The 13,300-nt window shown below is 36.3% G+C and overlaps 1 protein-coding gene and 1 long non-coding RNA gene across 3 annotated transcripts; one reads left to right on the top strand and one right to left on the bottom strand.

Annotated features, from left to right (window-relative positions):
* Positions 1-356: 356 nt before the first annotated feature.
* LOC113642170 lies at positions 357-6,113 on the top strand. 2 transcript variants are annotated; one of them, XR_007140204.1, is made up of 4 exons: positions 357-640; positions 5,543-5,661; positions 5,766-5,825; positions 5,971-6,109. It is a non-coding gene; the product is annotated as an uncharacterized LOC113642170 (long non-coding RNA). The 2 variants fall into 2 exon arrangements; XR_003440482.2 differs by lacking the exon at positions 5,766-5,825 and having other exon boundaries at positions 363-640; positions 5,971-6,113.
* On the bottom strand, positions 4,195-11,337 carry sbk3 (SH3 domain binding kinase family, member 3). The gene is made up of 4 exons (XM_027145514.2): positions 10,933-11,337; positions 8,043-8,187; positions 6,723-6,925; positions 4,195-6,190 (listed from the first exon to the last, which is right to left on the bottom strand). The coding sequence occupies exons 1-4, from the start codon at positions 10,936-10,938 to the stop codon at positions 5,420-5,422; spliced, it is 1,125 nt and encodes a 374-aa protein (XP_027001315.1). The 5' UTR covers positions 10,939-11,337; the 3' UTR covers positions 4,195-5,419.
* Positions 11,338-13,300: the final 1,963 nt, after the last annotated feature.

The following is a 13,300-nucleotide window of genomic DNA, read 5'->3' as shown; positions in this document are numbered from 1 at the left end:
TAGTTTTGGCCAGGGAGTGAACATGACTTTTCCTACTGGCAGTCCACAGAACATTGTCCTTTTTATTCACCAACATTACTAATGTCAGCAAATTGTTTATTTGCATCTTTAAGAAATGTATGTGAGAAAGAAGTGTAGCTCATGGGTGCATAATATAAAACTCTTTTATAGGCCTAATCCAGCAGAACACAAGGCAGGCAAGAAATCATAATAAAGGTTTATTCATAATCAAGATCTAGACAAACAAGATCTAAAAAAAAGGCTGAATATTAGCAGAGGTTAGGATCTCAGTTTAACTTATGCAATACCTTGGCAACACAGGAGATATAAACAGACAAACAAGACAGACAATGACAATGAGAAAAACAGTTTATTTTTAAATAATCATTAAATAGGTTTCCAGAAACTGTAGGAAACAAAACAGCTTTCCAAGCCAAACTTCAGGTTATCCTGCAACTAACCTCAAGCACTTCAGATGTGCTAACAAGACCATAGGAAGCAGATAGGTGGATTGACGAAGGACGAAAGAAGAAAACATGATTTTTTTTTCACCATCGAGCAGACATGGGAGCTAATCTTACTAACCAAGAGGGCCTCTTTCACCAAGATGCTATTCAAATCCATGTCATCTATGAAGAGGGTAATGATACTAGACTTTTCTAAGATATGGACTTGTTTTGTCACAGATGTTCAGATTAAAATAAAAACCATAAACAAGTAATAAGTAAAGGACACAATATAGAAGGACCATATAAGTAAATATTGACTAAAATTAGACAGCTACTGTATGTAATTCTCATCTAAAAATATATAGGAAAATATCTAATTGAGTGAGGATTGTAAGTTTAAGGGGATAAATGATCAACCGATTAGCCAAAGTTAAATGTTGCATTAAGGTTATATTAACTTCTGCATGTTTAATAAGCTGAAAGTTAAATATAATCACTTGAACTGACATTTAGGCTGTGTTAATTTGATGTATAACAGGTGCCATCTTTAGATCTTTGGATGTCCTCAATAATCACTTACTGAGATCTGAATTCCAGTAATGATAATACTTCTTGATCTTGCCTAGCAAGATTATCAGCTTCTGACTCTAGCAAAGGCAGCAGAGTGAGTTGCCAAAAGCTTTAGCACATGAAAGTTCAATTTATAGTTTAGAGCTAGTAAAAGTCCAGTGGTCAGTGTTCACAGTCTAGTAAGCATGCAGCTGTGTGTTAAAATCAACAGACTGCCAACTGTTACTCCTTAAAGTGCTAAACTGCTCAAAAGTAATGCTAAAAAAATGGTTTCTCAAGAGTTCCTTAGGTACTTGAGTTTTCAATAATTGCGCAAATTTTAAAGTAGTATCTGATGTTGTAGTGTAGCAGCAACATAGCTGACTTTCTTAATGGAAAGATATAAGATTATAAGATTACTCTGTAATCCTATAACAGGGTTAAACATTATTTGAGCAAATCTGCTTCATTAGTATACTTAAGTATGAATTTGGTGGATTAACACATTACATGGTTATTACTGAAATTGGGTATTTCATTACATTCCCAAGAAAAAAGTACATGCATTAAAGTCATGTATACCTTTTACATTTTAGTTGGTACTCATTAAAGATTTTGAAGGACTCTGGTTCTCTCATCCAGCTAATACCTGCATGAAGAAAGAACCATGTCAGTTGTAATGTTTTGTGTTGTTAGCACTATATTTTGTTCCTACTTCACAATAATTTAAAGTGAAATATATCATTTGCTGGTGTAACTAAAAATGAGGTGAAATGGGGGTGTTTCTTGCATCCCAAGAAGTTTCTTCTAGTTTGAAAAAGCAAGGTTTTGCTAATTTGCTGCTTAGAAGCTGTGGTGGCTTGACAGTTAAGGCTCTGGTTTACTGAGCAGAAGGTCAGGAGGCCAAGCCCCGTCACTGCTAAACTGCCACCGTTCTGCCGCTGTGCTCCAGTAGTGCTGTGTCATGGCTGACCCTGTGCTCTGACCTCAGCTTTCTGAAAAACTCAACACTGCTTTGGTGAATCCTTAACTGACTGTATTTACCTACTTTTATCCACTTCTTTGCTAAAATCAGGTTAGACCAGCACTGATTCCGATAGCTAACACATATATTTTGCTGAGCCCTCGTGTTCTGCTTATCACATTGCATCTTTTTCTTGACTTCAGTCAGTCAATCAAGCTCCTCAGGCTACCTCTTGGTATCATCAACCATATCATTTTCTTCATTTGTCTGTCACTTGATCCTTCTGTTGACTCTGGGCACTATTTGTACCACATGCTGAGTCCTGGCAAGAAGCTGAGTATAAATTTTTTTGTATAATGTCTGTAAGGTCTGCTGGATATCCATCACATCTGCTGGACATCTACCATTTCAGCAGCATTTCCAAGTCCAGTCACTCTGACGCAGGAAAATCTAACTTTGTGCAAATAACTCACTGATAACTCTAATGAACTCTGATCCCATACACCAATCAGCTTTAGAGCCTGTTACATTTTGACAGTTCAAGAAATCCAGTGACACACATAGCACCCAGTTTCTCAACATAGGATGTACCTGGGACTTTTTCGATTTGTTATTAATACAGTCGTGTATTTATTTCATGCATTATTGCATTCACCAAAAATAGCAAAAAATATTTTTGCCATGGATGGAACCAAACACAATTGACCATATGTATTAAGGGGAATAAACAGATAGTGTGTTCTAAATGTATACCAATACTACAAATACAAATATGTTCAGAAAGCACAATATTTTGTTTTATTTCACACAATATTTTATTATCTCTCCCCATCTCTCTCTTTCTGTGGCATATATACAGTATGCCGGTTTACTAATTTGATTAGATTAGTGGAAAATTTGATTAGAATACAGGTAATTCATTGTAAAACGATGCATGAGTACAGTAAGAGATTTTTAAAAAAAAGTCCAAAGTCTTTCACACATCTCTACCTGAGGTTGAGGAGCAGCCAAGACAGAATTCACAGACCATGATGACAGAGACGGCATTTCCACCTCTCTTTTTTCATTATGCTCCAGTGTCTCCGAGACCAAATTGGCAGATCATCTTGATCTTAAATATACCCTCATCTCAAATACTATTATCAAGAATCAGTGTGCATGAAAACACAATTTTACTTCTTTGCTTGATTTCGTATATATTTCTATATATTCCTTGGTCTTACCCATCGTGGTGAATGATGATGTGGTCAACTTGGCTTAAGTGGTGCCATATTTATTATCAATCTATACTGGGAAAATTGAAGTAATCAAATAGGGTCCTTAATGATGATTGTTAAATAGTAGAGCAAGCATGATATTTTACACTCTTACTACTTTTAGCCTTTATAATTTTAACTTTTTTCAATTTTGAGTAGTGAACTGGATATGCATCTGAAGGACTTTTTTTTAATTTTCCTTCCCACTGTATAAAACACATATAATGCTGTTATAGGAAAATAACCAGCTCTGTGGTGGTAATGGTAACTCACACCTCTCTGTCATTGACTATTTTCCTATAACTGCACAGCAGATAATGTTTTATTACTTGCTTAATGTACTGTGCAAGCCATGCTCAGTCATGTTCCCTGTGAGCAAAGTGAATAAATGAGTGTGTGAGAGAATGAAGGAGGGAGTGAGATGGAAAGGTTGGGAGTTGAGGCACTGCAAGGGAGTGCAGGGCAGGACAGAACGAGGTGCTGATGTGTTCGACAGTGTTAGATGGTTCTGTTACTATTTCTAGAAGCGGTGATTCCACTGAGGCTCGCAGAGTACATCACATTCAACTACAGCGCTGATAGAGAGTCAGTGCCATTAGAGTTCAGGTCAGAAATGATACAGAATCAAAAAATTAATTGAAATGGAAATACAGAGTTTTGGAAAGACATAATAAAAAAATACAAAAAGAAGTCACCGGCTATGAGGAAAACATCAGGATGTGACTTTAACTTGAATATTTAGCTTGATGGATTGAGGCCAGTAATTGGGAAGTGGGACTCGGTTTCACTTGTCTGAAATGAGACACTAAATCCCTGAGCAACATTAATCTGATCCCCTGAATGAATATCTTCTTTAGTATCATTTTGTAACACAATGTCCCAGACATGTTTTGTCTTTCATCTCTTCTTGGCCTATTTTTTAAATAGCGATTAGAATTTATAGGAGCAGTGTTGAATCATATTGGGAAATGTCTGATAAGAAAAAAAAAACTGTTTATTAGAATATTTCACATCAGACATTATAGACATACATGAAGTTGTACTCCATACAACAAACATTTAATAACAAACTCACAGTAATAGACAGAATTAATTCAATACAGGTTTCTCCGAGAGGTTTGCACATGTACAAGTTTCTCCGAGAGGTTTGCACATGTCCAGGGGAATATTGCACGTTGTTTAAAGGTAAGGTTAAATAAATTTCTAATAAAAAATAAATACATACTGTATAGCTATTTCAAACTTCTCAGTCATCTTAAAATCTCATGTTTAAAAATAGACACAGTCTTTGATAGCTCCACTGATTCTAGGTTAGCTGCACTCAGCTCTCAGGTGTCTATAGTAGAAACCTTATTAGAGTCAGTTTGCATGTTAAACAAGCTTGTAAATTCCTCACTATTAACACCAGTAGTTCAGGACTCCCAAGTATGTTTCCTGCCATAGTCATTTTTTATTGTTTATCTGGTGGGCTTGAAAGTTGGTGTGACTGTCACTTACTTTTTAAGATGATATATACCGTACAGTATTTACAGCTAAACAAGCTTGCACAATTTTAGCATGCATGAGGTTATATTTGTTTTGAAATTCATATAACATCCAAAAGTCAACATATAATCATGTAAATAAATTTTCATCTTTGTGTCATCTTGTGTATTGCTTTTATGCTTGTGCTTTTTTTTTTTTAATCAAATGGATTACCTATATTAATTTGACCCAAGATACTTGCTTAGGCCATATTTCCGTCTGTTTTTTTAAGGAGCCTAAAGACTAACGGTGGGAGCACAATCACACACACATACTCATCAAACAATTTAGAAATTTAGAAACCCCTGAATTACTGGGAGAACATACAAACTCCATGCACACAGGGCAGTGGCAAGACCCAAACCCTGGAGGTGTGAGGCAGTCATGCTACCTAGTAAGCCACCATGTCCCCCTATAGTTTACAATACGTATTATAGTTACTGCATAAAATTAGAATCATTATCTGAATAGTTGCTATGGCAACTCTGTAGAGTCCTCTTCTGAAACCATCTGATTCATATTTTAAATTATATGCATATTAATATATCAGCATGGCTCACACTTAACACTTCATCACAGTCACTACACAGATTGAGGACATCACTTTATACACTATATTCCAAAATACAAACACTTTTCAGTATAAAATAGAATTTTAGATAACAGCTTCCTTCTTTCTATCGCTCCCTTTTTCTTTCCCTCTCTATGTCTTCCTCTATTCCTCCTCCTCCTAATATCTTTCTGGCTTCCTCCTGTGCCTCCTGCTGTCTCATCTTCTCTTCTTTCTCTGTTTTTAAAAGCCAGGGTCCCCCGAGGTAGGAAAGGACCTCATCAGGCGTGGCACGGTACCTGGGCAATGGGTGCAGGAGTCTCCTGAGCAAAGTGAGAGCTAAAGTGCTTAAAGATTCAAACTGAGAAGGTACGGCTACTGCTACTTCCTCCTCTCCAGTGATCCTTCCTTTGTCCAATTGCCTGTTTTGTCCCATGTCCCTGTCCTCCTTTTCTTTGACTTTGTCAAACCAGTTACAGAATTGAAAGTAACCTGGGTCATCCGATGTGCTCTCCTCCCATGGGAAACAACGGGTGAGCAGGCAGTATGTCAGGATCCCCAGGGCCCAGCTATCCAAACTAGGCTCCACTGGCATCCAGATATCTTTTTCCTCCTCTGTCCGGTGGTTTCCTTCTTTCCTAATTTCTTTCTTCTTCTGCTTGGCCTGTTCAACCTCAGGGACACAGAAGGGGGATTCATACCAGACTGCACGTACTTTGGTGCCGTGAGGGCGTACTAGACCAAAGTCACCTAGTTTGACCCAGCGACAGTTTGGGGCACAAAGGAAGACATTCTCTGGTTTTATGTCACGGTGCACAAAGCCCAAGGAGTGTAGGTAAGACACAGCACCGCTTAATTGGGACATCACACTCTGAGCCTGCACTTCGCTCACCCCCACCTAAACAGAGAGAGAACACGCAATGCATAAAATGAGAGGAGCAAAATTGAAGTTATGGAAATTTAATATTCTTGATGGCCTTTGCTTAGAACTAATGTGTCCTTAGCTAGCAGTGGGTTGATGACATGGCCAGGTGTTTTCACTGTGAAGTAGGAACATATGTACAGTATATGTATATGCCTGCGCGTGTCCTGGCCACCCTCTTTCCTGAGGAAACCTTTCAGCACTGCTATTAATCTTAATGTAATTACATCACTACATGTGTCTACTGCCAACTTGTATGTCTGATATATTAGATGTGGTATATCCCAGGATTAGAAAACATCAGGAGATTTATTCATCTTCACAGTAATCTCCATAAGGAGATTTAATCATTTCCATAGTGTTACAGTATCCTTGAAGAGAATCTGCTAATAAGCAAAACTAAAATGCAACCTAAGTCTGAGCTGAGTAAATCAAGCACAACTAGCGTTCATGTTTTTTTTTCTTTCTTTCATTTTTACCAGGAATAAATACACTTTATTTAACTCACATCTGACACAATGACATCATAGAGATCTCCATACAGAGCAGCCTGCTGGGCAAAGATATAGTGGGAGGGTGTAGAGAAAAAGATTCCAAGAGCACGTGTGAGGGAGGGATGAGTGCAGAAGGACAAGGAGAGGTTGTATTCACGTAGAAAAGTGTGAAGAGTCGTAGAGCAGCGAGGGAAGAACTTCAGTGCCATGGGTGTGCCTGGAGATCAAGGAGGTCAAAGATTATTCCAATGAATTCTACTTTGATTTACAAAATGTGGTTCCTTACTGTCTATTTAAAGTTGATAGCAAAATAAAACATGAGGCAAAATCAAGAATAAATCGCCTTCTCAGTCTCCAGACTTTCAATTTTAGAGAGAATAGACAGAGACTGAATAAGCTATCAGATATGAAGTATTAAAATTGAGAATATTCAAAAGCTTGATTCATCAGGACATACAATAAAAAGGTTGGAGTTTGTTCTAAAGACTAAGGATGGACAGACAATTCAGAAAGGGACATTTAAACTGAACACGTTTTTATTATTAATTTATTATTAATATCATTATTTTACTTCATTATATATATATATATATATATATATATATATATATATATATATATATATATATATATATATATATATAATTTCATTTACTTTTTTATTTTATGCTGAATAATGTAAATGTTTGCCTTTAATTAATTTATCAACAAAATTGAGAGAAAAAAGAAGAAAAAAGTTACAAAAACAAATAACTTTTATTCATTCTTCATATTCTCTCCAGCTGTGTCTGAATGCTGACACAGTATTTCAGCTAAAGGGTAGTACAGTATGAAAAAAAATAGCTGTAGTTCAAAAACTCTAGATTTCAAAGCATGGCTTGTGTAGCAGGTCCTCTGGTGAGGTTTACATGCATTTATATAAAACTTTAGCTGAAGGAAGATCATTAAACCAGAGACTAGCTATAGGACAAAAATCATTATAGGAGAGATTAAGAAAGAACTTTCACAGACGTTAATGGCTTTTTCGTTTTGTTTAACGTTTCTGTTTTGTTTGATGTTGTGAACAGACTGGACAGTGGAGTGTATGTTTATTCTCTTTGTGCTGAATTCAAAACACAAGCCTTACTTGTTGTGTCTGTGGAGATATTTAAAACTTGAAGCACCACAACAAAACTGTCTTGTTTATAGTCATAATCTAATACTTAAAGATTCAGTTTTAAAATATGCTAAAAGTTGCTTTTGTCCAGGCATTCAAACCTTTGCACTGTATGTGATTGGACCTTTCCAAATTTGACTTAAATACCCATGGTCTAATGGACTAAAATATAACTAACCTTTCTTTTTGTGCACAGCCAGCATGACTTTTCCATATGACCCCTCTCCAAGCTTCTTGAGTACTCGAAAATGCTCTGCAGTCACCATGGACGTCATACACTGAGCTGTGAGATAGCACAGTTCGTCCAGATCCCGTGCAGCGTCCTGAAAACAAAGATAACACACCACATATTCTGTGTCAGTTCTCGGAAGGTGTTGGTTGATAAACGACTACGTGGGGAAAATACAGCCTGTAATTGTGTCGGTCGTTATGGGATTTCCCGCCTGTCAGTCAGAAACTGGCTTGCTGCGATGTTACATCAATCAGGAAGGGAACATGGATCACAATAGCAGTAGCCTATTAATGCTTACAGCTGCTCAAAATAGTCAACCAAGTATTTCTGCTAATCTTCATGTAACATAATCTAAACCTCGACAAAACATTGTCTTTAAACCCCAACTATATTTATCGCTGACCTTTTCTAAGTAGAAGTCTTTTGCATATATACATATGGGCTGATAACCATTCATTTAAGGATGTTTGCCATTCCAGCATATCCCTAACAGTGTGCAATAACTGTATGCAGCTGCATTGTTCCCCAAAGACCACACACAAGCAGTATACCATCTAACTGGCTGGCTTTAACTGGTATTTTGTTATTAGCAAGGCTGAACTCGTGTTAAGGGAGACTGAAGTGTGTACTGCATATGCGTTGTGTGTATAGAGTTGCTAGGCTGTGTGAAGTGGGCGATGCAAGCTGTTTTTCCCTTGCTGATAGGGTCTCTAGAAGTAGACTTTGATGCACTGCCAAACACAGATGCACATCCCTGCAACTCAGTGCATTTTCCATGCACGATGGATCTCTGAGCTCTGAAATAAGGTTAAAGGCCAGCTTGACCTTTTCAAACTTCACAAACTGCCAATGCTGATTAAGATGCTTTTTTTTTCATTCATAAGCTGAATTTAGGTCACTAATCTTCTAGTATACTTAATATGGTTATACCCTAATTATGACAAGATCTCTAGTGATTTGGAAATTCTTTAGAATCATACACAGCCATCTCAATATTTATGAACTTGCTAGTCATTTTGACACAGATCATGTGGCTTATTTTTATTATAATTATTAACGAGCTAATTCTAGAGCACTAACATCCTTCTAGTATATTTGATATGGCTGAATATTTACGATTATATTTTCATACACAGTTTTAAGTTTTATTGGAGGGTCAGAAGCTTGGTATATATTTAGAAAGCCACATTAGTGCCTTTTTGATGCCTTCACAGATTGTACATAGACACGTACAGTAAATGCAGACGTCCTTAACATACAGTATAAAGACGCAAGGTAATGATCTGTGTAATCATATTAGACCAGTTTTAAATCACTTCACTAGCTGCTTGTTTCCTTTAGAACATGTCTCTCATTGATATAGCCTTCATACATGTCTGAATGTCTGATCAGCTGTATTCCAAATCATGAATCAAGAACATTGCCATATTCCACCTATCAAACTTGTAGTAAAGTAGCTGTTTTAATGCACCAAAGATCTGGAACACTTTACATTTAAATATCCAAAAGTCTCCATCCATCGCTGATTGAACAAAATAATTATAACAGCTATAGTCATTTTAATTTTAGCACATAACTATGCTTTATTATTTCTCATACTTTTACTGGAATGTTATTTTAATTATATATTTATTTAGCTGCATATCTTTTTTGCATTTTGTGGTTTTGCTTTGTTAATTTAAAAATACTTTGAGCAAATAGTACAGATTATTCATTGGCTCCCAAAAAAGGTGAAAGAACTACTAGTGAACTACTATAAATGACACAAAATGTCATACATTGGTACATTATAACTATGTAAATGATAAAACGATCAAGTAGATGACTGTCTGATGTCTGTAGAAATCAGTATCTTTATTATTGATCCCCTTGCGAGGTCTGTAATCTGCAATCCTATTTGGTTCCTGCTTTTCCCAGCAACATTTTGCCACCTGTATTCTCTTCGGTGAAATTCATGCTCAGCAGGGCTTAAGACAAGTTATTCATTATGATTATGATTTATCAGTATAGATTGCTGAAGAAGTCCTTAAACATTCTGTTACAATAAACATCAGGTTCCCTAAACACTGTGGTTTCAGATTCTGGTATAAAAGTGGTTAAATATAAATAGCATTGCACTAGAGACATAACAATTCAAGAAATTTAAGAAAAGAACAAGAAATTGCCACTGTCTAAATTTTGTAACAACCACTTTTGTGCCAGGGCACCTGTCAGAACATCACATGCTGCTGACCCTGCCAGCATTTTGTCCCTGTAACATAATCCACAGCAAGTCTCACCGGTATAGATACTGTGATGCCTTTGTAACACCTTTTGCTATGTTTTGGTATGGCAAGGATCGCTGCTATTTACTTATTAAAATATCATTTACCATGCTCCCACAGCAAGTCTACTGTACATGATAGTGTTTTATTATGCAGCCTTCTTTTTTATGAGGCAAATGATCTCACTGGATTGTTAGCAGATCATTAACACATTTTAAACAATCCGCTCATTCATGTAGTGACTACGTCTGCAAAATGACTACTATGACTACTACTATCAGCATTACTACTACTACAAATAATAATAATAATAATAATAATAATAATAATAATAATAATAATAATAATAATAATAATAATAGTACATTCTGTTATATGTTATGTTATATAGTTCATAGTCATATGGATTATGTCATTTAGTATGTTTAATGCAGATTTTCCTTCCATCTTAGTCTGTACGTTGGAAGGTAAAACAAATATACAACCAACAAGGGTTGAGAATGAATCCCGAAAGAATTCATTAACAAATAAGGTCCCAGTATTGCAAAACTGCAAAAGTAAAATCTACTTACAGACATGACTGAATTGCCAGATTAGATCTCTTAGAACGTCTTTACAAGTCTTCACTCTGTCCTGCACATTTGTATTGGATGTCACACTTGTCTACCATCTAAATGCAAGTACAGTACATTGGAGATTGGTGAGTGCAAAGCTATCAGCGGACTTTTGTGTCTGAGAGTCGGACTTCTACCAGTCTATTGCACCATGCATCCAGCAGTGTGTGAGTATGTGTGTGTGTTTTTATAGGCCTCTGGTTGGTGTGCTCTCTAGCTCGTTGATCTGTCTGTCTCATTAGTTCCCCCTACCCATCCCATTCCCATACTTCTCCCATTCGCTTGTGTTGCCTCTTACTCTCCTAATCCACTCTCAAGTTTTCCCCTTCGTTTTCATGTCCTCCTCTCACTCTCACTCCTGTCTCTGTCACCCTCTGAGTCTTAGTCAGTGAATTCCTCACAGTGATTTGGCTTTGAGTTCTAATCAGCAGCATTCCCAGTTAAGCATGACTGAAATAGATAAGACGATGTTTCCCCCAAGAGCATTTAATTAGTTTTGGGCTACTGCTCTTCAGGCGTGGTGTGTATGTGTTAGTGTTACACTCAAATTATTTGATTGAAATCTTGATACTTTTAAATTTATTTTTTTTTATGTGATAATGATATGTTAATATTTTGTCTTTGACTAGAATGTACTGTGCAAGCAACAGGAGCTGTTGCAAATAGTCTATTATGCAAAAAAGAAAAATGTAGTAAATTTTTTATGTAGCCCAATTTTAAATAAAAAATTGATTGTAAATATAACAAATAAACAATCATTGCTTTCAGGAACTGCAAGATGAAAGAAGGAAGAAGAAAATGCAAGCCGATTGTGTATTTGTGTTAAAGTCTCTGAGAAATGTTAGACAACGGCAAAAACTGTTTTTAATTTTTTGACCTGAAACACTATTAAATCGTAAATTGTATGATCATTAATGTCTGCATTTCCAGCCTGTTTCACTTCTATTGGATGCCTATTTACCCCCCAATGTTAGAAAATCGTAAGGAATACTAATGTTTTCCTTGGCATTAGAATTACCACTGCAACCTAAGACTATCAACCATACCGACTCCGCTGAACACGGACATTCTGTCATCGGTTTGATTGACAAATCGAACAGCTGAAACGTCCAGAGAAAGTCTCATAACAGCCACCTCTTGGATTGGGGCCAAACCCTCCTCTCTCGCGACTGTGCCAGCTTTCACACTGCCTGTCGCAATCTCTTTGCCTTCACCTTCTCAAATGGATTTCCCATGGTAGAATCTTGGCCAACTGTAAGTAACACAAGGCAAACAGTCCCTGTTATCACAACCGTGGCCATGCAGCTCCATCCAGCTGGCGCATTGTTCATCATGTGGCCATGGCAGCATCAGTGTTTCTGCTGATCCTCTAAATCGTAATGCTAGGAGTCATTAGCAATTGTTACATGATGTTGATAAAAATATTTTGGGCGTGAATGCCATATGTGAGACCTATTCCAAGCGTTGCTAAATAACCACAGTGAAAAGCACACCACAGTTTTTGCTGATAAACATATGTATTACAAATTGGCACTGATATTGGAATTGAATATACTGTATATTCCCACACAATGAAAATTTCAAAGCACATTCATTTCGCTAAAGGTACCTGATTTTGCTGTAGTTTTTCTCAACTTGTGGTGTTTTTTTTATGATTTTTTTTTTTTTTTTGAGGAAAAAAACTTAAAAACTTCTTTTAAATTACTACCAGTGAAGATGCATATGTAATTACGCTCTCTCAAAATTTCTGAGCTTGAAAACATTTCTGGGAAGAAAATCAGAAAAACTTTGCTGTAACATTTTAAAAGAATGTTCAGAAAACATACTTTTTAAATGCATGAACCTTTTTGCTGCCACTGATAGTCTTCACCAGGTCACCCTAAACAAAGAAACATGACAAATCTGTTTATAGTAACACTGATTCAACAAATCTGCACCATTAATCGAGATTTTCTTCTAAACCAAAGTGAAACCAGCTTTTCATGAATATGAATTATTCATGAAATATTACGAATATGAACTATTGTGTTTGATTGTTACTCTAATTTCTAATCTCTCTCTCTTGTTATCATCTAAAAAGCATTGGCAATGATAAAACAAATGTTTGCAGTGAAGAACACATATTAACACACAGAATTTTACATATTAACCATATTAACAAATATTTACATATTTACCATATCTAACCCACACATTTGCATTGTTTAATTTGTTTTTTATATTGTTTTGAAAGAACATTGGATAAAAAAGAACTATGTGTGATGAGCTAGAATAATGAATGTCAGTACTAGGAAAACAAACAGGAGTTAAATGTGCAGGTCTGGCC

The sequence above is a fragment of the Tachysurus fulvidraco genome, chromosome 3 (genome assembly GCF_022655615.1).
Source record: "Tachysurus fulvidraco isolate hzauxx_2018 chromosome 3, HZAU_PFXX_2.0, whole genome shotgun sequence".
Taxonomy (NCBI): domain Eukaryota; kingdom Metazoa; phylum Chordata; class Actinopteri; order Siluriformes; family Bagridae; genus Tachysurus; species Tachysurus fulvidraco.
The sequence above is the reverse complement of the archived record's forward strand: the minus strand, read 5'-3'. Positions and strand labels throughout refer to the sequence as shown.